This window comes from Microtus ochrogaster, unplaced genomic scaffold, assembly GCF_000317375.1.
Source record: "Microtus ochrogaster isolate Prairie Vole_2 unplaced genomic scaffold, MicOch1.0 UNK61, whole genome shotgun sequence".
NCBI classification, from domain to species: domain Eukaryota; kingdom Metazoa; phylum Chordata; class Mammalia; order Rodentia; family Cricetidae; genus Microtus; species Microtus ochrogaster.
This window is the reverse complement of record NW_004949159.1, coordinates 667,851-689,565: the sequence shown is the minus strand read 5'-3', so window position 1 is coordinate 689,565 and position 21,715 is coordinate 667,851. Positions and strand designations below refer to the sequence as shown.

General features: G+C 37.0%; 2 protein-coding genes across 2 annotated transcripts in view; one reads left to right on the top strand and one right to left on the bottom strand.

The window, feature by feature from the left end:
- The window catches only part of LOC101993403 (probable ATP-dependent RNA helicase DDX60), a 90,451-nt gene extending 70,067 nt beyond the window's left edge, over positions 1-20,384 (bottom strand). The window contains exons 1-9 of the mRNA XM_013354693.1: positions 20,381-20,384; positions 20,154-20,220; positions 19,133-19,322; positions 17,021-17,362; positions 12,117-12,233; positions 10,294-10,455; positions 8,774-8,932; positions 5,245-5,386; positions 4,138-4,293 (exon numbers count right to left, since the gene is read on the bottom strand). Coding sequence (XP_013210147.1) covers positions 4,138-4,293; positions 5,245-5,386; positions 8,774-8,932; positions 10,294-10,455; positions 12,117-12,233; positions 17,021-17,362; positions 19,133-19,322; positions 20,154-20,220; positions 20,381-20,384 — 1,339 coding nt within the window. The remainder of the gene's footprint in view (positions 1-4,137; positions 4,294-5,244; positions 5,387-8,773; positions 8,933-10,293; positions 10,456-12,116; positions 12,234-17,020; positions 17,363-19,132; positions 19,323-20,153; positions 20,221-20,380) is intronic.
- On the top strand, positions 19,582-20,099 carry LOC101991157 (cytochrome c oxidase subunit 6A1, mitochondrial-like). The gene is given in 2 exon segments (XM_026777378.1): positions 19,582-19,807; positions 19,810-20,099. Coding segments are annotated over 2 exon segments (330 nt in total). The 3' UTR covers positions 19,914-20,099.
- Positions 20,385-21,715: the final 1,331 nt, after the last annotated feature.

Sequence of the window (21,715 nt, the reverse complement as noted above, 5' to 3'; positions counted from 1 at the left end):
TGGGTGGTCCTTGGACTTCCCACAGGTCAGGGAACCCTGATTGCTCTTCGAGCTGATGAGGGAGAGGGACTTGATCGGAGGAGGGGGAGGGAAGTGGGAGGCGGTGGCGGGGAGGAGGCAGAAATCCTTAATGAATAAATAAATTTAAAAAAAAGACAATACATTGTTTCCCAAAATTTCACATTTAAAAACATTTCATATTCACTTCATTTATATTTTAATTCCAATCCTGCTCATAAGTCTATTTCCTACTTTGAGACTATAGGAACGTAATAGAAAATAAACTAATAATAACTAAACAAATAGGTATCTAGATGAAAAATAGGTGGCTCAATGGCTAGAGAGTCAATAGGTATATCTAGATAGATACATTGTGATAAAGATGGCAGATTATTGATAGGTGATAAAGAGATAAGTAATAGATGATAGATAATTTTATGTGGTGCTTATGTTCAAATGTCTAATCCTTTTATTTTTGTCTAATAAGTGATAAAGATTCTAAAGATAACAATCTGAGAGATCACATACATAGTGTCAAATATAAATTAAAATAGGAAAAAACAAAGGTCATGAGATTGAGATTATTACAAAACTCCCTTTGAGCTTCCTTTCGGTTTATGTACATGCTTATGCAAAAACAGGTAGATAGGTGACAAAATGCTAGATCAAGCAGACAGAAATATGACAGCTTGATGATAAGTAGGTAGGTTATGGATAGATGACTGACAGACAGACAGACACAGATAGAAAGACAGATAGACAGATGATAAATAGATCAGACATATCTTAAAGCTGTGATAATTGGCAAGTGAATAATTTTTATTTAACGTATTGTTCTTAATTCTCCTGATGCTCTCTGTTCTTGTGTTTGCCCAGGATACCTTCTGTAACTGGTAGGTTAAGTACTTTTCTCCCTGTAACCACAGAGATCAAACCAGAAGCTCTGAGAATGACCCTCAGTCAAAGTCATAACAGCAACTGGAGAATAAATACCCCAGCTCTCTTGTTGTTTGCAAAAGATGTTTCCAAGATAGTATGAACTTCATTCAAAGGTTCCCAGTTAACCTCATGTCTTCCAAAGTAAAAACCTACTCATAGACAAACTCTGCAGAGTGCTCTTCATTTCCTGCCCTAACCTAATTTGAACCACTCTCTGACTGCTACAGTAAACTCCTTGCTCCAGTGTTCTTTTGTAAGGTGGGATTCACTGTCATAGGAGAATACACACACACACACACACACACACACACACACACACACACACACACACTCACACTCACACACACGTATGTATCCTAAGTTTTCAGGAAACATTTCTTTTGCTACTTCCTCTAAAATCATTTTTCCTGAAATTCACTACAATATTAAAGATGTTATTATGTTATTATGACTAAGCCATTTTTTGTTTTTCTGCAAATATGCATACTATCTTCTACCCTAATATAATTTAATAATCACATATAATTCTGAACATTCTGAATTTTATCATTACTGTGAAATCTGTCACTTGACTAATTCTTTAGAGTTAATTCTTCCTTTAGAATTAATTATGAATCCTATGAGATGCTCTGTAGTTTTTACATGTTGCAATTTCCCTTTGTGTGTCAAGGGAGTGTATTCTTCTGGCTTAATATGTTTTTGCATTTAACTTACCTGATTTGACATCCTAAATGTATAAAATTTGTCTTGATTAATTCAGGGAAATGTTAGGTCATTACTTTCTAAACAAAATTTCCCTCACATCAATTCATTCTTTCTTTCCAAGTTTCCAAATGAACCAAAGGTTGGCTTTTAGTCTCCATATCTTTTAATACCTTATGTGCTGAAATTTAATTTTATATTTATTTAAGGTATATACCATGATTTAATATACTTTAGATAGATAGATAGATAGATAGATAGATAGATAGATAGATAGATAGATGATAGATGATAGATAGATAGATAGATAGATAGATAGATAGATAGATAGATAGATAGATGATAGATGATAGATAGATAGATAGATAGATAGATAGATGATAGATAGATAGATAGATAGATAGATAGATAGATAGATAGATAGATAGATAGATATACATAGATACATAGATAGATACATAGATAGATATGCATAGTATTAGTTGGGCCTGGGGGTGTATGCCTGTATTCGCAATTGACAGGTGGAGGCAGGAGGATCAGGAACTATGAAATATATCATTAGTCTTAGCCCTCATAGACTACAGTAGCCTTATCAAGTACATCAAATACAGACCTATTATCTGCCATATATTTATCTTCCGTATTTGTACCTTTTGACCTACATTTCCCCATCCCCAACACTGCTTCCTCAATAACTACCTATTTACTTTGCTCTACTTCTATGTATTTTTTTAGACTGTGCGTGTAATGGCATCACATGGTATCCTTCTTTCTGTGACTAGCTTTTGTCATTTCTCATAATGGTATATTTCACCTGTTCTATTTTCTTGTGCAGGAAACTGAGCACATAATCTCAAACATGCTAGGACACACGACCCGTGAGGGATGTCTCCAACCTTAAGTATGACTCTTTTTCTATTTATTTATAGAACCAAAACTCCTCCATTATTAATATCCAATCAATTTTAAACCTGTTCAGTATTTTGATTTCTACAAGTCTGGTTATAGACATAAATATTGTTTTAAAGTTTTTATTATTTTTCTCATTTCTAATTTTACATTTAATTTCTCTTAAATGTTTTCAAACTATATTCAGAAAGTATATAATAATTGTGATGATTAAACAAACAGAACTTATCAGTTCTAAGTCCACAGCTGACATAAGATTACCCTCTGTATGATGTAAATACCATTGGTTAACAAAGAAGTTGTTTTGGCCTGTGATAGGACAGAAAAGAGCAAGACGGGGAAAACTAAACTGAATGCTGTGAGAAAGAAGGCAGAGTCAAGAGATGCTGTGTAGTCACCAGAAGGGAAAGTCAGCTGGAACTTGCCAGTAGGCCATGAACTTCATGATAAAATATAAAATAATAGAAATGGGTTAACCAAAGATATAAGAACTAGCTAACAATTGCACTTAAGTGATTAGCCAATCAGGGGTTAAAATAATATGGTTTCTGTATGATTATTTTGGGTCTAAGTAGACGGAACAAATGAGAAACTTTTGCCTACACATAGCTAATTGTGTTCTTAGTTATTCCTTGGCTCTTCTGTGAATTCTATTAGCATCCTTTTTTGGCATATAATACTATAAAAATGTTAATGATTTCTTCCTTATGATAATTTGCCAGATCTTTCCAATCACTTTCGTTTACTGGATTAGAAGGGCCTTGTGGCATAACAATTTAAATTCCAAATTCTCAAGAGTGATTTATTATGCTGCAGAAAAAATGTGACTTCTGTTCACTGAAAGGCAGGTCTGGGAGGAGCTAACCTGTGAGGTTTGCTCCTATGGACAATGGCTTTCTGAAGACTGTCAGTTCTACCACCTCCTGGCTCTGGCCTCTTCTCCTGTGTCTGTCACCAGAGACATTCTGTACATCTGCAGCACAGAGAAGGCAAATGCACTGATTTGGGCAAAGTCTTTCTAAGGTGACTGCTGGCTCCTTTTTATTCTTTAGCATCTCATACTCCTCCCAACACAAGTCTACTGTTTACTTTGTTACTATACAACACAGATGTTGAATATGCTACCATGCTAGTCTCTATGCTGGTAGAGCATAGATGGATCTCAATTCCTCCAGTTATTTTGCAGGTTTCCCCCATTCTGTTATTTGGAGAAGAACCATCATGATGTATTAGAATATTGAAAATTTTTGTTGACAGAGGTTCCATTGCTAGAAAGAGAATTCACTCGCGTATGGTTTGACTATTTAAAATGGCAACATTAATTACAAACAACATTTAAATGTTCAATATTAGTTAAAGCACATTACCACATGGATATGACAACTATTCAAACACACAAATGCTAGAAAACAATTTCTACTTGGAGTTTCCAAGAGGTTTTTTTCTTCCTCAATTTATGGTAGGAATCAGTTATCTTTGTCTGGTGATGTGGTATTTTAAAGTAAACATTTAAGTTAGGAACAAGTTACCTTGGATTGGTGATAGGGTCATTTAAAGAAAATGACATTTAAGTTAGGGATAAGTTACCTTTGAATGGTGATTGGGTCTTTTTAAGAAAATGACATTCTGTTGTTCTTAAAGGAAATGGATTTCCCACTTCAAAGTTTCCCACCAACTTTGACACTGTATCCCAGAGATGTACATACTCCTTCATGATGACATCTCCTACATTCAAATTCAGGCCTGGTTCACAAAATTAAAAATACACTGTTAAGAAGCACTGACACACGCATTAAAGCACATAACATCATTAAGTCAGTAGGCTCTGAAATATGAGGCTAACAGTGAAATTTTCAATGAGCTTACCACTGAATCTAAATGAAAAGGATCACAGCTGTGGACAATGACAAGGTACATATCAAAACTGATCTTGTCTTTCTGCTTGAGAACTTGATATTAAAAATTAATGTCTTAACTAAGGATAACCAACAGCAGAGATTTAATTTTTTTAAGATGATAAAAATATTATACTACATATAGCTTCTTAACCAATAACACTGAATAAAACTAAAATAAAAATTAACAATGAACCATTATTTTCAAAGTAGGTAATTTATTCCAATTCCTAAAATATGACAGGACCAAATCTTGATGTTAAAGACATTTCTATACTACTCACTCAAGCACGAGTCTCTCAAAATGTGTTTTCTTCTTCTTTGATTATAAAAACACAAGCAAAATAGTCTAACAAAACACAAATTATATAAGAATATATAGATAGTATCTCTTAGAAAAACTTAAAATTACTAAATATCTAATAAAGTGAAATGTTTCTATTCATGAGTAATTTCATAAATAAATATTACATGCCATGCATGAAAACAAACTTTTGTGAACTGTCAAACACATGAACATACATGTTTAACAAACATAATTATGGAGTGCTAATAAACTGAAAATTATTTTTGAATTGTTATATTCACTCTGATTGCCACAAATGTAAATTATCAACAAAGACTGGGAAACTGAAATAATTACAGTTTATACAATAGGCATTTACAAAATGGTTTTGAAGCTTGAAACTCTTCATGAGCTTTCTCTCTAAAGGAAGATGATGTGTATTATATAGTAAGCTGATACTTCTGCATTTTCTCTCTAAAGAAAGGGGAGATATATTATATAGTAAGCTGATACCTTCTGAGTTTTCATTTTCATAGTAAAAAGCAATATTCTTCAACAAAGGCTCATCACTTAAATCAGAAAGGTGAAGTAAATCCAAACTCCAAAATTTAAACATGTACACATTACTTAGGATGAAATACTCGCACCACTGTTTCTGGAAATCAAAAAAGAAGTTGTTGACAGTTTACATGTCCACAGTAATATGTAGAATGACTCCATACGCATCTCTAATCCAAATGAAAGGCAAATGAGAAGACTGTCCGAATACTCATTAGAATGTAAACCCACGTAGGCTGAATAACAATTATACTTTGTTCCTTAAAAATTGAAGCATTACATAAAATAAAAACTGACTCAAAAATGAATTTAAACTGCACGTAATCTCAGCACTTGGGAGGTTAAGGCAGGAGGATGCCTACAAGATTAAGGCATGTCTATGTTACTCAGTCAGTCTCAGACCAACCTGGGTTACACAATAAGATCTTGTCTCAAAAAAAAAAAACCCAACCATTTATCATCAGTTAAAGAAATATCTATTTATTTACTATTGATTGTTCCCTCCCAATGTAATCTAAAATCTCAAAAACTGTATATTTCTTAAGCTTTTGAATATGTTTCTATTCTTTCCCTAGGTTTCTTTGTTTATTTTGGGTTGTAAATGTTGGGCTGCTAAGGGTTCTAGAAAGAAAAACTTTTCCCACCCACCAATGCTCCACTAACTTAAGGCTGCGTGGTGATGTTCCATTGTAACAAAGACAGAATGTCTGCACAAGCAGCACTTACACAGTAGACACAACTCTTCCTCAATGGTATGATTTACAGAATTAAAGTGAGAGGCTCCCAAGTGAGTTTTCATTATTTTCTATGCCTTGGTATTAAAACTTAATGCTTCCCAACATAAAGAGGAAAATAAAGCTACTATTTCTTATCAGCTAAAATTATCAGGTACATCCTGCCAGGTCATCTTAGAACACTGTTAAATATTTCAAGATTTTGTTATAATGTCTTTTAACTGAAAGCACTTCCTTGTATATTAAAAATTGTCAAAAATTCTTCACTGCTAAGAGTTGTGCAAGGAGGGCTCCTGTTCAAGTCCGTATCACACCTGCTGCATTCACGTCAGCTCCCATTTATGGACCAGACTTAAGCTACATAAAGGTGACACAATAATTTAATATAACTGAGAAATAAATCAATAATAATAGTCAAAGCACATTACTGGTGCCACAATGTTTATTTTAATTGCAGATAACAATAAATTTAATGTATTTAGTATATGACCCATACTAAAACATCTAAATGAAAATGGGATTGAGAAGTGGAGTCTTGCTATCTTTCATTAATAACAGAGTCACACAGAGCCTGCTACCCTTAGGCACTAGCAAAACACCAAAATAATGTCCTTCTATGGAATTTAGGATACAGAATTTTCCCTCAAGAATCAGTAGAACCTACATAGAACCACCTTCATCATGCTAGTATTTACTGCACCACAGAACTCTTCAAAAATTTCATTACAGCAGCTATGAATGTTCACCAGTGCAGACATCCAATACATCCTGATGCTCCTTTGTATGGATATGGGTATGGTGTTAATGTGTGCAGGTGTGCAGAGGCCACAGAATTACTTCAGGAGTCATTACCTGGTAAATCCCACTTTATGTATGTGACAGGGCCTCTCACTGGCCCCGAGCTTGACCAAGTAGGATGGACAGTCAACAAGAAGTTTTCCATCTACCTATCTGGGGGATTACAAGTGAGCATCACCATGCCTGATTTGATTTCATACATGATTGTACATTGGAGATCAAAGTTAGGTTCTCAGGCTTCCAAGGCATGTGCCTTGCCAACTGAACCATCACTCATGAGCCCTATTCCTAAGCTACAGTTCCCACCCCAGGTAACATTATGCTAATATAGTAAATGTAATACAAGCATTATCAAGTAAAATTAATGTAACTTAATCACCACTTCAGTCACAGTAAAATCAATACACTCCATGAATTTCCTTTGCATCTCCCATGCTGGACTTTGAGACAGGGACATTTATGGAAATGCTATTCCTCATTGAGTAAGAAAGGCACACTCTCCATGCAGCTTTGCTGCCTCCAGGTAGACTTAAGTCACTCTTCAGAGTGCTACTGTACAAGGATACTCAGAGTATAGTGTAGAGCGCTCAAAAGCTCTTCCTTAGCCTCTAACACCATCAACAAGAAGGTGGCTAAATAGTTCCTTAATCCCTCCAAATCCAGTTTTGTATCTACACTCTGATGGTCTATTTGCAAGTAAAACAGTTTGTGTGTGTGTGTGTGTGTGTGTGTGTGTGTGTGTGTGTGTGTGTGTATAAAAAGAAGTGCCATTTGCCTACATAAACCATTTAGTTGGCACTCAGTGAACGTATGATGCCCTGACCTACAGGATGCTCCCTGATTTGTCTCTCACCCACTACATCAGCTTCATCACTAACCCTATAGTATTCTGTCCTTGATACAATGAGTGGACCCCAGTCTTTTGGCTGTGCTATCTTTAGGACAGTCACACACAGTACTTCTTCTCCCACAATCTGGTTTCATTTCTGTCCACCCTGCTAACACCTAGCCATCCTTCAGGACTTGGGTCATATAACTTCTTAAGAGATCTTTTCATTATTGATTTCAAAAGTACCCTAGATCTTCCTTCACAGTAAGTGTTAATATTCAGTCTGTGTATTCTTTATAAGATGTAATTGTCTGGAAGAACTAGGGTGGAATGATGAAGGGTGTTCATCTCACTCCATCTCCATGATGGAAGAACACATTCCTAATTTCATTGGGTATAAGACACTTTTCTTGACTGTTTATCTCAGGATCCTAAAAGAAAGTATACATGACTAACACACACACACACACACACACACACACATATATATGATGTATACTTTCATATGTATATGATATTTATTTATGTAAATATACTGCATATATATGAAGATGCAATTAATAGTCATTAAAGATGATATCATCCAATATAGAAAGAAAGGAGGATGTGAAAAGAAAAAAAAATGTGTATGGATATTTTCCATGCTATAAAAAACAGAAATATCTCTTCATTTAAAATGAAGAGAATAAACTGGAGTGTTAACAGATTCTGGCACTGATTTGTAAAGAAAACTCTGGAGATATTTTTGCTTTCTGTTTTCCTAAGGTCTCCAAAATCTCTGTATCCATAATCTGGAATGAAGAAAAAATAATAAAGACTTGCATCCATTCACTCAGTTCTTTCTCAGTGCAGAAGGTGGTGGTCACCAGGAACTTCCTCGTTAATGAAAAAAACTCCTCACACTGAAAAGAATTTTAAAAAGGAAAATTTCAAAAAGCTCCTCTTTGGGTTGGATACATGCCATGATGGTTGTTATTAGTCAAGTGACTTATTTAAACAAGCCGATCTTTGAAGACTCCAAACTTTAACACCACCCTATATAAATCTATTTTGAAGGTTAACGTGGCTTTTAATGTATCAAGTAGTTAAAACAAAAATATAAGTGAAAGGCAAGTATATTTACCATTTTAAAGACAGTTTTGAGGTCCTTAATCCAAGCAGAAGTGATAAATCTTGAGCAGGCTCTCTGGGAAAGAGGTAGGTGAAGTTGAAAAACCACACTGAGGCAATGGAGCTTACAGAAGTCTTCCACGTCCTTCAGGGTTAAACGACTACCTTGTTCCTGTAGAAGGTAAAGAAGGTGAGTAGAGAACAGCAGGCTGTGAGACTACACACTCAATCTGCAGAAGCCTGAACTTTGTAGCTAAGCTCTCTATGTGGGAATTCCAAATTTACACTTTCTCCATTTCCGAGACAGTACTTACCTAGATATTAGGCTATGTTTAAAAACATTTGAGGTAGAGGGAAAAGGAAGCTTCTAGCTTTGCAGAAGCTGGTGTAAGGCATAGCTCAGTATTTTCAGGGACTCCAGATTTAAACTAATAAACCAGGTGGTGAACGGGAAGTTCCAGGGGACCTTGAGTGGGGAAGCTACATGCTACATTCTCTCTTCCATTGAAGCAACCTACTCTGAAGACAGTATTATGAATGACTTCCATTAGGACAACAGAATAACAATGTAGCTTAAGACTGTAACTGCACGATGAGAACAGAGCTAAATAAGTAGTGTGCTTAGCATCATGGGGCAGGGGCATCATTGCTATTGGCAAATATTTTGTCGTGTTGGGGGAGCAAGGATACTTCAATGGGACACCCCTAAGATGCCAGAGAGGGTCTAATGTTTACAAGTTCCCTATCATAATTTAGGGAAGAATTAAATTTGGACATATAATCATGAAGAAAAGTTTCATTAAATATACATTTAAGGAGATACTGCAAAGCAAAATATTAAAAACTGAACCTTGTTTATTTCTGAAATCTAGAAAGTTAATAGGATTCATTAGCTGAGACTCCATACTACTGAGATTACATATAAAATGGAATGTGCACATGAGTACACTTTAGTGCCCATGAGAACATATATGCAGATATGACTTTTAGTCATAGCTAAATCTCAACTGGCCACCAGATTCTTGACCTTTTCTGCAATAAAGAAAACTAAGAAGAGTAGTCTCTTCCTAGAAAGTAGGGAACCACTGTGTGAGCCTATCTTTTAAAGTCCCTGAGAAATTTGCACAAGATAAACCTTAATCCAAACTACATTACTATTTAGCACCTTGGGTTGGAGGACTGTTACTCTCAAAAACTGAAAGTCTGTGTTTTGATGGTGGAATAGAAATAATGCTTTCCTGAGCATTTATTTCATGAACTGTGCACAGAAAAGCCCAAAGCACAGTAGCATAGCAGGTTGTTTCTTACTTTGCCTGTCTGCAGGTGATGAAGACCACATATGTCCTATGTGAAGCACCTGTAGGTAACACACTAAGTCATGAAACAGCGTATTCCTTTATGACATGAATTGCAGGGATTCTCCTATTTCTGCTGTTCATATAAACAAGAGAGAACCTGTTGCAATGTGGGGAAATGGTTGGTGAAAACAATAAAATAAGAAAGCACAAATGCATCCCAGTGCAGCAACCACACCTGTCTGTCTTCGCACGTCTGCTCGGAGGCTTTCTTCCCTCTGTTCTCTAAGAAGCTGTGGTACATTTCCAAGAAGAGGGAGCATGAAGTGACACAAAGGGCTCGCCGGATGTCAGAGCCTTCTGGCCAGAGTTGCTTGAGCAGAGACATTGTCTCACAAGCCTGTCACAGCAGACAATTATAACATATCATGACAATTAGAGAACTGTATTTATCCATAAGCGATTATATAGTAAGAAATGGGTCGATGTGAACATATGGAAACTGTAGCTATTTCCACTAAAAACATTATAAACACAAATTTTGAGTGGTAAAATTATTTCAAAAATTCTGAGAAAACTGTTAACAAATACATGCACAAAATCTATAAATCAACAGAGAAATTCATTACTTTAAATGCTGGCTCCCTTTCCACCCTTGCCACACCCCCAACACTTCCACACTTCACTTCTTCCACACCCCCACAGTTCTTTGCTTTAAAAGATGTTTACTGTGCAAAAATAATCGAGTTCCTGCTTGACTGGACTCCCAGTTGCTTCTGACTGTCTCCTGGATCAAGGGAGGCTGGGGAATGGGTGAGCAGCAACTTACCTTTCTTCGGACCCGACTCGTCCTTAAAGGGCAGGCTAAGACCCTGCTGAAACCCAGACCCACAAAGACAAATTTATGTATACTGACTTGTAAGTGGATACCAGACATAAAGCAAAAGATGACCAGCCTGCTACATTCCACAACCACAGGGAAGCTGGAACTCTCTTCCAGAAACAGATGGAAGCAGATGAAGAGATCCACAGCTAACCACTGGGCTGAGCTCCCAGAGTACAAACAAAGTAAGGGAGGAGTTAAAATATGAAAAAAGGGTCAAGATCATGATGGGGAAACCCACAGAATCCACTGACTGAGCTAGTGGGAAATCCTGACGCCGGACTGACAAATGGGGAGCCTGCATAGGACTGAACTAGGCTCCCTGAAAACAGGTGACAATGGTGTGGCTTGGGCAGTATATGGGGCTACTGACAGTGGAACCAGGATCTAACTCTAAAGCATGAACTGCCTTTGTGAAGCCCATTCTCTATGGAGAGATACCTTGCTCAGCTTGGGCATGGGGCAGGGTACTTGATCCTGTCTCAAGGAGGTGATGGGACAGACTAGTTGACTTTCAGGGGAGGCCTTATTCCTTTGAGGAGTGGATGGGGGTAGGAAGGGGGAAGGAGGGAAAGTGAGGAGAGGAGGGAGAGGGAACTGGGACTGGTATGTAAAATATAAAATAATTAATAAAAACTTACAAATAAATGTAAGGCAAGACAAAAACTGAAAATTACATTAGGGTATCACAGATGCCACCAAGGCAAAATACAACAGGAAAAACAACAAAAAGAACCCAAGACCATATTATCAAAGCAATACACCATGATGGAGTATATGGAGACCAGGAATGCAGTGTTAGAAAATGTCTCAATGCAACATGATAACAGTGAACTAAGGGGAATACAATACTACTGTAGTATATTAACCACTGTGTCCATGGTATAAACAATAGGAGAAGTTCGAGGTTGTATTCTTTATATCAGAGCACACACATATCTGTATCTTAGTCCTGCTTGACAGGGACAAATAGAGACATCTCTTCTCAGACCAGGAATAGGGGTAAGATGTCTAGTATCTCTCCCACTCTCTGCCTCTACAAGATTCTGTTACTGCTGGTCTCAAATAAGGTAAAATTCTAGGAATGATACACTAGGTTACTCTGGCCTTCACACAGACACACACACACACTTTTAAAATGATAGTTCAACTAAAACTGTTTTTTCAATTTCTATTACCTTTTCCACCATATTATTAAATTTTAAATCTCCAAACAGAGTTGTTAAATTCAGGTCTCTATATTTTTCTAGCCGTTGAATCAAGGTTTCGTAAGCCATCATTATCTTCCTCCAATTCTGAAAAACAAAATATGATAAGTTATAATAAATAAAATTATTATTTCTCAACTGCAAAACTCAGAAATTTAAGAAGCAATCCTATTACAATGAGGCCCTAAGTTTAAATCTACATTACTGTAATTGAGGATGTTTAGTAGTGTTTGGAAAGTCTTCCAAGGCAATACTTGGATATCTCTTCTGGCAATAATAGCAACCTTATTTTAGCAGTTTCACAAAGTTATAAATGCTGTTAATTCAGTGTGCTTCTTTATGTCACATTTTTTTTTTTTTTTGGCTTTTCGAGACAGGGTTTCTCTGTGGCTTTGGAGCCTATCCTGGAACTAGCTCTGTAGACCAGGCTGGTCTCGAACTCACTGAGATCCACCTGCCTCTGCCTCCCGAGTGCTGCGATTAAAGGTGTGCGCCACCACCGCCCAGCTTTATGTCACATTTCAAACAACCACCTAAAAAGACACTACAATCTCCTCCCCATAGGCATCTGCGGTATTGGAAACAGTCATTGCCAACAGTTTCAATGTCATTTCCACTAATCTACAAATAGAGTCATAAGATGATATTTCATTCTATTTTAAATTTTTAAGTAGTCCTCAAGTCAATTAATGCAAAAACACTCCTTTGAGGTAAATTTTATCTACTAAGTTTTATTTTTAATTTTTTTTAAAAAGGAAACAAACTATCTTTTTTTTTCATTATACATACCAATCCAAGTTCCCTCTCCTTCCTCCCCTCCCATTCCCTCCACACACCCTCCACCCCACTGCCATCCACTTCTCAGAGAGGGTAAGGCACATTGGTCTGGAGAAGGCCCAAGGCCCTCTTTACTATATCTAGGCTGATCCAAGTTATCTATATAAAGAGAAAAAGTTCCCAAAAAGCCAGTACAAGCATTAGGGATAAATCCTGGTTCCACTGTCAGTGACCTATCAGTCTGCCCCAGCCATGTAATTGTCAACATTTGCAAGATTTTTCAGAACTCAGATTTAGAAATTGCTATCAACATAATACTATACACTTGGGCTGGGTATGGTGCCACATGCATTTAATCCCAGTACCCAGGGGTGATGAAGGAGAGTCATCTATCTATGTGTTACTTTCATTGGTTAATAAAGAAACTGTGTTGGCCCTTTGATAGGACAGAAAATTAGGTAGGTGGAGTAAACAGAACAGGATGTTGGGTAGAATGCAATGAGGCAGTCTCCATGATTCTCCGACCTGAGACAGAGGCAGGTTAGGATCTTTCCTAGTAAGCCACCACCTCCTGGTGCTATACAGATTACTAAATATTGGTTAAAGCAAGATGTGAGAACTAGATGATAATAAGCTGAAACTAATGGGCCAGGCAGTGTTTAAATGAATACAATCTGTGTGTTATTATTTCGGGTATAAAGCTAGCCATGCGGAAGCCAGGCAAGACGAAAAGCAGGCCTGTCCATAGCTCATCACTACAGAATGGCACCCAGATGTGGATAACTGAATCCACAGAAAGCCTGAGAAAGCTTGGGAAAGAATAGAGTAAAGCATGCTTTCTTGGTAGCAGGAATTTCTCGGGTCTGCTCTGCTTGCTAGAGGCAAGCAAGCATTCTCATCTAAGATAGGCTTCCTGACTCAGCTTTAGCTGCAAAACCCTGCAGTTCTTTTAAGAGGTCCTGCCACAAAACAACTAAATGGTGTTGATGAAAAGATGAATGCATGCTTTTCGGTTTTCAGCCATAGCAGGAAAAAAGTTACGCTGTTTTAAAATGCTGGAGTTCTGGTCCATACTGCCAGGGCAAACTCTGACTTTCAGACAGGCAGTCCAACTGAGTGTGGTCTGTAAGCAGAATGCTGCAGCTTGCTTGCTAGCATGGATCTTGAAATGCCATAGAGTTGTGGCAATAAACATGGCTACAGCCAGTACCACCACCATGAGGCTGGAAATCTAAGAAATTGGCTGGATCTAGCCATCAAAGCCATGGCTTTCATCCTCTCCTTAAAGATTCACGTGGTCACAAAAAAAGAGATATACAGTAAAAGAAAGATTCAAAGTTGAAAGAAAAACTCTAAATGGTTTATAGTGTGTTAAAAATATATGTAGGCTAAAGGTTAAATTTCTTGAAAGTAAAAAAAAAGAGAGTAGTTGGGTGTGTTGGTACACACCTTTAATCCCAACACTTGGAAGCAGAGGTAGATTGACCTCTGAAACTTCAAAGGGCAGAGGTAGATTGACCTCTGTGACTTCAAGGTATGGCAGGACACACCTTTAATCCCAATGCCTGGGAGGCAGAGACAGATGAACCTCTGTGAGTTCAAGGACAGCCTGGTCTACAGAGTTATTCCAGGACAAAGATATACAGACAACCTGTCTCAAAAAGTAAAAACAAAAATAAACGAAATAGAGGTTAAAATAAAGCTGAACAAAGATGGAAAATACACAGAGAATCTTGATACTGTATGCTATTATGCTCTCTTTGAATTGTTTGAATGCTGAGGAAGGAACAACAGCTGCTAAAAGATTTTTGTTTATAAATGCTGCTGAACTAATCCAAGATAGATATTTTGAAAATATCTTGACTTCAGAATTTGGATCTAAGGATATCATGCTTTAGAAAAGAGTTTCTTCTTCTGTTTTCACAGAGGATGAAACCCTGTGGATTGCTTCTATCCCAATATGGTATGAAAGACCATGCCCTCCTGAAGGTTGCTGTGAACACCCTCAAAAAATTGCTTTGCTCAACTGCTGACTGAGAGAAACCTAGCAGACAGGTTATACCATGAAAGACCTGAATAACAGCGCCCCCATTCAGTATGAAGTGGTTTGGAGAGAAAAAAAACTGTGCCCATATTCCCAAATATTGTTTATAAATGTTCTTTTATATTTAAAGGGGGATATGATATAGATATGAATAATTTGCATTGGTATGGATTTTAAGGTCAATTTTGTTATATGTATATGCATTTCTGATATTTATTAAGGTATTGTGATTGTGAGTTCATTTAAAAATGTAATGTATAATTAGAAAATATTGTTTGTTAATGGATAATCATCAATAATAGTCAAGCTTGTAGTCATGTTAGATTTTCTGTTGGGTGCCATTCTGTAGTGATGAGGTGAGCAGGCCTGCTTTTTGTCCCACCCAACTCCCACACAGCTAGCTTTACACCCAAAATAACAACACACAGATTGTATTCATTTAAACACTGCCTGGCCCATTATATCTTGCCTCTTCTTGGCTAACTCTCATATTTTGCTTTAACCCATATTTAGTAATCTGTGTAGCACCACGAGATTGTGGCTTACCGAGAAAGATCCTAACCTGCCTCTGTCTCAGGTCAGAGAATCATAGCGATTGCCTCACTGCCTTCTACCCAGCATCCTGTTCTGTTTACTCCACCTACCTAATTTTCTGGTCTATCAAAGGGCCAAGGCAGTTTCTTCATTAACCAATGAAAGTAACACATAGACAGATGACCCTTCGCCATCAGAGGGGTGCTGAGGAAAGTGTAACTTTGTGAGTTCCAAACCAGCCTGAGCCACACAGTGAGACCCAGTCTATGAAAAGAAAAAGAACCACAACATAAACTCAATATTTAGTATTTGTCCTGTATGTAAAAATAAAGCCCAGGCCTGTCTCTGCTCACAGTTGGCAGTCAGAGTTAGGAATAATTTAGTGATAGGAATCCTAACAAAAGCAAAATAAACCATCATGTCACATCATGAAAACTTTTTGTGTACATATGCAAATGCGCAATGATGGGCATGATGCAATTCTCAAAGAGGGACACACGTTCAAAACCTACTTTGATGAGCTCTGGAATAATATTCATATGCAGAATTCACCTTAACTAGTTAAAAAATAATCAAACTATATTAATTTATAAAGTCAGTACACATTCTTTATTCTGGAATTTTCAATAAATTAGTTTCTCAAATATACCCATATAAGTAAAATAATACTATCATAAAATTTGAATTCTAATCGAAAAGCCTTTGAATTATTGGCTGAAATTATTTATGCAAACATAAATACATCACATTCTTTTCTTTAACCTGCTCTGGTGTGTTCTCCTTAAATGAAACCACATAATTTATCATTTTACTGGTAGATCTTAGCAACAGAGACATACCTTTGCCTCCGATTTCATGTCTTTCTGGCCTTCAATAACTTGGATTTCACACACCACACAGTGTTTGAGGACATAGAGTACAGGATAACACTGCTTCTCATAAATTCTACATTCTCTTGTACTACTCATTTACTAGTGTTTTTAAACAGGTTACATAGTCAAGAATCCATTTCATATTGAAATATAGATAATTCTTATGTTTGCCTCATGGGACTTTTGTGAATGTTGAATATAAATAATTTGTAAGTGTTAAGAGCTAGTCTATGATGCAAAGTACTTAGTAAATTACTATATGCTATTATTCATCAGCATTATTATTAACCTAAATATCATCTTATTAAATTTATAATGGTTTATATATGGAAGGTAGAGTCAATATTGAATCAAGATAGTTACCTTTTAAAAATTTGTTTCATTTTTAGCCTTGTGTGTATGTATGTGTCTGTGTGTTTGTCTGTTTGTATATATGTAGGTATGTAGGTAGGTAGGTATCTGCATATAAGGATGGTATACACAGAGGCCAGAGGTGTCAAATCCCTTTGGAGCTGGAGTTATAGGCAGTTATGAACTACCCAACATGACAGGAATACCAAGCATTCTTAACCACAGAGCCTTATGTTCTGAATTAATTTAGAAATGTTTTTAAAGTTCTAGAACATTGTCCTGTAGATATACATTACCTTCTTGAAAAACAGCTGCTCTGAATATGAGCTTTGCATAAAATATGCATAAAGACGGAGGATGTCAGATGTTTGTCCTGAGAAGAGCACTATGTTGACTTTCATTGCCCAAGACTGAATGGCTATAAAGTTGAAAAGGTGTGTCTGCTGGTTGTTCAGGCCTTCATCAGCAAGAATCAAGAAATATGGGCATCTCTGATCCAGGGAAATATGCCACTCTTTTGACAAGCATCCAGAAAATTCAGTCCACACATCAATGGCAGTATTCTTCTGAAGGTGCATAATTAAAGCAGTTCTCAGTGTAAGAAGTTCAGGGACACTGAAGTATGCATATTCAGCATCCTATAGAGGAGGAGACAAAGGACATTATTTGGAAAGTATCATTTAGTATTTTACTAGTTCAGGCAGGTGACATATCATTAAGGTGACTGAAGGAATATGATACAACAAAGTTTTTGTTTTGGGGTGCTTTTGTTGTTGTTTTTTTTTTTTTTTTGTATTCTGTTGTTTAGTCAGTAAATTGCCCCTGGAATTTTATTGTTAAGAAATGTATGCTGTAAATCACACAAGCCCATAGTACCCAGAGTTCATTACACTTTGCCTCCTTATTTCTAAGCATTCTCTTTCCAACCTCTCCTCAGAAAGACAAAGGACAAAAAAAACCTATGACAATAATAACTTGTAACTATAAGTTTTCTGCAATAGCAGCTAAAGGAGAATACATTATTCTAAAGAATAATTCCACACTGCAGTGACATTTCTTAAACAGCAAGAGTTTTTTTTTTCTGTAGACCAAAACCTGTGTAACTAATTGTAAACACAGGGTACAAAGCTGGATCATTGTACAAAATTCTGCTAGCCAGCATTTGGAATTGGCACCTGAAGGAGAATACATTATTATAGAGAATAATTCCACACTGCAGTGACATTTCTTAAACAAAGCAAGAGCTTTTTTTTTTTTCCGTAGCTCAAATCTACGCAACTAATTATAAACACAGGGTAGAAACCTAGATCCTTGTACAAAATTCTGCTAGCCAGCAATGGTCAGAAATATACAGCAACATAAGTTGCAAACTGATTGAACAAATCCACTCCATATTTCCTGAGTACAGCATTAGCTGCCATGAATATAGGAATAGGAAGATATGGTAGCAGTAGATATACCTGTATTTCAAATTGTCAAACTTTTATTAATTACACACAATATGATATTCTTTCCTAGATATTTATATATTTATATTATACCTGTATTTCAAATTGTCAAACTTTTATTAATTACACACAATATGGTATTCTTTCCTAGATATTTATAACAGAACATACAAAAGCAAAATTGAGTTCAGTGAGTTCATGTGTGTACTCAAATAAGTTGCCTACGGAGTTTTGAAGGCAAAGTAGTTCTCGAAGTTGGAGAAGTTGAATTGAAAACAGTGGGGCCACTGTTGAGAATTTCATCAACTCTTGTTACTCTGTCTGTACAGTAAAATTTTCCATCATTATACATTACAAAATAATCTAATTGTGTTTATTCCACAACACTGCAATGCTAGGTTAATTGCTTTTTTCTCCTATTCTCTTTAAATTTTATGACTTTTAAATGGTTTGTGATTTTTGTTTTGTTTTATTTTGTTCATTATTTGTCCTGAAGATTGAACCCACAGCCTTGCACACAATAGGCAAGTCTTCTACCACTAAGTTGCATTTCTAGATTTTTTTTATTTTAAGGTCTTTCCAGGTTGGCTAAACTACTCATCATCTCACTGTGTAAGATGCAGGTGAACTTCAAACTTTGAACCTCCTTGCCTTAGCCCTCATCTAATTTTCTAAACTTTTAAAAATCTATTTTGCTCTGCAGTCACTGGTGAAAATGTTCATAAAAATGTATTTTGCTCTGCAGTCACTGGTGAAAATGTTCATAAAATCTTATAAAAATAATCTTAGTTATAGCAAGGGGTGATAGTCCAAACCTGAAATTCTTTCACTTGGGAAGCAGAAGCAAGAGCATCATGAGTTCAAAGCCAGCTTCAGCGACAAGATTCCTAGTCTCTAATCTTTTAAATGAATTCTGTTTTCAGTCTTCAGAGGATAAAAAGCTCAGGTGGTCTGTGTTACCTTGAAGAAAACTATGGCAAAATGTCCTCCTTTGCGAATGACATCCAGCATGTAGCTCTCAACCAGGTAGAAGAAGTGGAGACTCTGCCCCGGCTTAAGTGACTTCTCACATACACACGTGACAAATAAGGAGTCTCCGTCAATCAGAAAAAACTCAGATTCAACAAAATCATTGAATAAACTGGAATAGCTAAAAAAATAATAATAAGTATTTAAACATAACATCCCCAAAGCAGTTATTATTTCATTGTCATTAATATCCTGAATTGTTGAACATATAGCTGCATATAATTACATATACGTATATCTTGTGTGTATTTTGCATTCACATACACACAGACACTGAGACAGATGCAGTTACACATCAACATTACCATATAAGGTCAAATATCTCTACAGAAAAGAGGAATGTTACACATGATTTCAAAACTCTTGATCAGAGTTCCAAGATGGTGTCCTCGGTGTTCGGGTCTCGGTTGTCGGGCCTGCTGAGCCGGGCCCTCCCACGGGTGGGGCGGCCCATGTCGAGTGGCGCCCATGGCGAGGAGGGTTCAGCTCGCATGTGGAAGGCCCTCACCTACTTCGTGGCGCTGCCCGGGGTGGGAGTGAGCATGCTCAACGTCTTCCTGAAGTCGCAGCATGGAGAGCACGAGAGACCCGAGTTCGTCGCCTACCCTCAATCCACATCAGGACCAAGCCCTTCCCCTGGGGAGATGGTAACCATACCCTCTTCCACAACCCTCATGTGAATCCACTTCCGACTGGCTATGAAGATGAGTAAAGAGAACTTGGATCTTCCCCCAGGCAGCAAGGGACCACAGCACTGGTTTGGACCATTACTTTGTGGACCATGAAAGCGCATGGGGCGCTAAGCTCATCTTTCCTTGTATCCTACAGTGACCATTACACTGATCTTCCATCCCTTTGCTTACAAGAGGAGATGGCCTAAATAAATAACTTAAAGTTACCTTGTTCATGAAAAAAAAAAAAAAAAACTCTTGATCATTGCAAGAATACTTACTCAGCCTTTGGCATATTTTTCAGAATTAATTGGGACATTTTCTCTAAAATCACTGTGTAATGTTCTTCTGATAAGAAAAAGAAGAGAGATTTTTTTTAAATTAGTCTTTTAAAGGGCTCACAGTTATTATTTGAGAAATAAGAAATAGTAATGCAATTATTTTAACTGTTTAATCTGTAAAACATATTTTATAATGCTATAAATATTGTTTTGAATTGAAAAATTACCCATTCTTGCTGCTTTCTGTGCCTTCAATTTGAATTGGGAAATATTAAAAATGCAAATATTCTTTACTGGGTCTTTTCTAAATGGTCATTATTTATGAGACAGCAAATCTGCAAAGAAAGAGAAAAACTGATCAACTCTCCTATCAGCAGAAATGTCCTGAAAGACTGTCTTTGCAATTAAACATTGAGTAGCAGGGACACAAGAATGAGTACAATCAACATGTGGTCTGTTCTCGGGGAATAAAATTCAAAAAGTCAACCATTAATCGTATAATTGCATATACAGTAGAAAATCACTAATGTGACCAAGTCAAAGAAATGAGACATTCGCTAAAGAAGCAGTGCCCAAGGAAAGTTCTAAAGGATTAAAGAAAATGGAGGAAGGTGAGCTTCCAGACAGAGACGAGCAGCACATCATCTCATGTAAGATGCAATGGCCTGTGGTATGAATGATGGAGGCAGAACCAGGTTCCTTCAGGAACCAGGAGGCTGGAGTGGAGAATGGGAGAAAGGGTTTGATGTTGAAAGAGGGTGTGAAAAGCATGCAGGTCCCTCAAACATAATTAGCCACTAGGATTTTAAGGAGATGTGACGGCCTTACATCTTGGAAAGATTACTCCAGCAATGTACATCAGTGGGAGTCAAGTTTTTGTCAGCAGAGAGAGAGAAAGCTGTGGCTGGGCAAAGCAATGATGGCAACTTGATAAAATTATAACCTAATGCGAGTTTGATGTCATAAGTCTGGACAGGTGTGAGTTTGTTTGATGGATGTTAAAGGTAAGTATGACATCATTTGACACCAAAGACAATATGGGTAGAGAGGAATAGAGGAGTGGGCTGTCAAGGGAGACTCTGAAGATTGCAATTCAGGGATGACAGATGTTTACAAAGTAAAAGTGCTTGCTTTGAAACACGACGAACTGAGTTCAAATCTCCAGTACCCGAGTGAAAGCCCAGACCTGGCTGCATATTTCTCCTGACTGTATTAGGGAATGGATACCAGAAGCCCATTGACTAGTGAGTCTAGGCAAAATAGCAGGCTCCTAGTTTAGTGGTAGATCCTGTCTCAAGAAAATAAAAAAGAGGACTAACAGCAGCAAACACTCCATAGCCTCCTTGGCCTTCCAAATGAATGTACAATGACACATAGATGCACTCATGCAAAAGCATGCATCACACATGCAATCACTCACACACACACAAATTGCAATTCATGCCACAGAGTAGATTATTAAGTCATTCTCTGCTGCCAGAATCTTGGAATAAGACCACAAGTCAAGCAAAAGTCATGAACTCTTGTGTAGTCCACCTAAATTTGACTGCTTTTGCAATTTA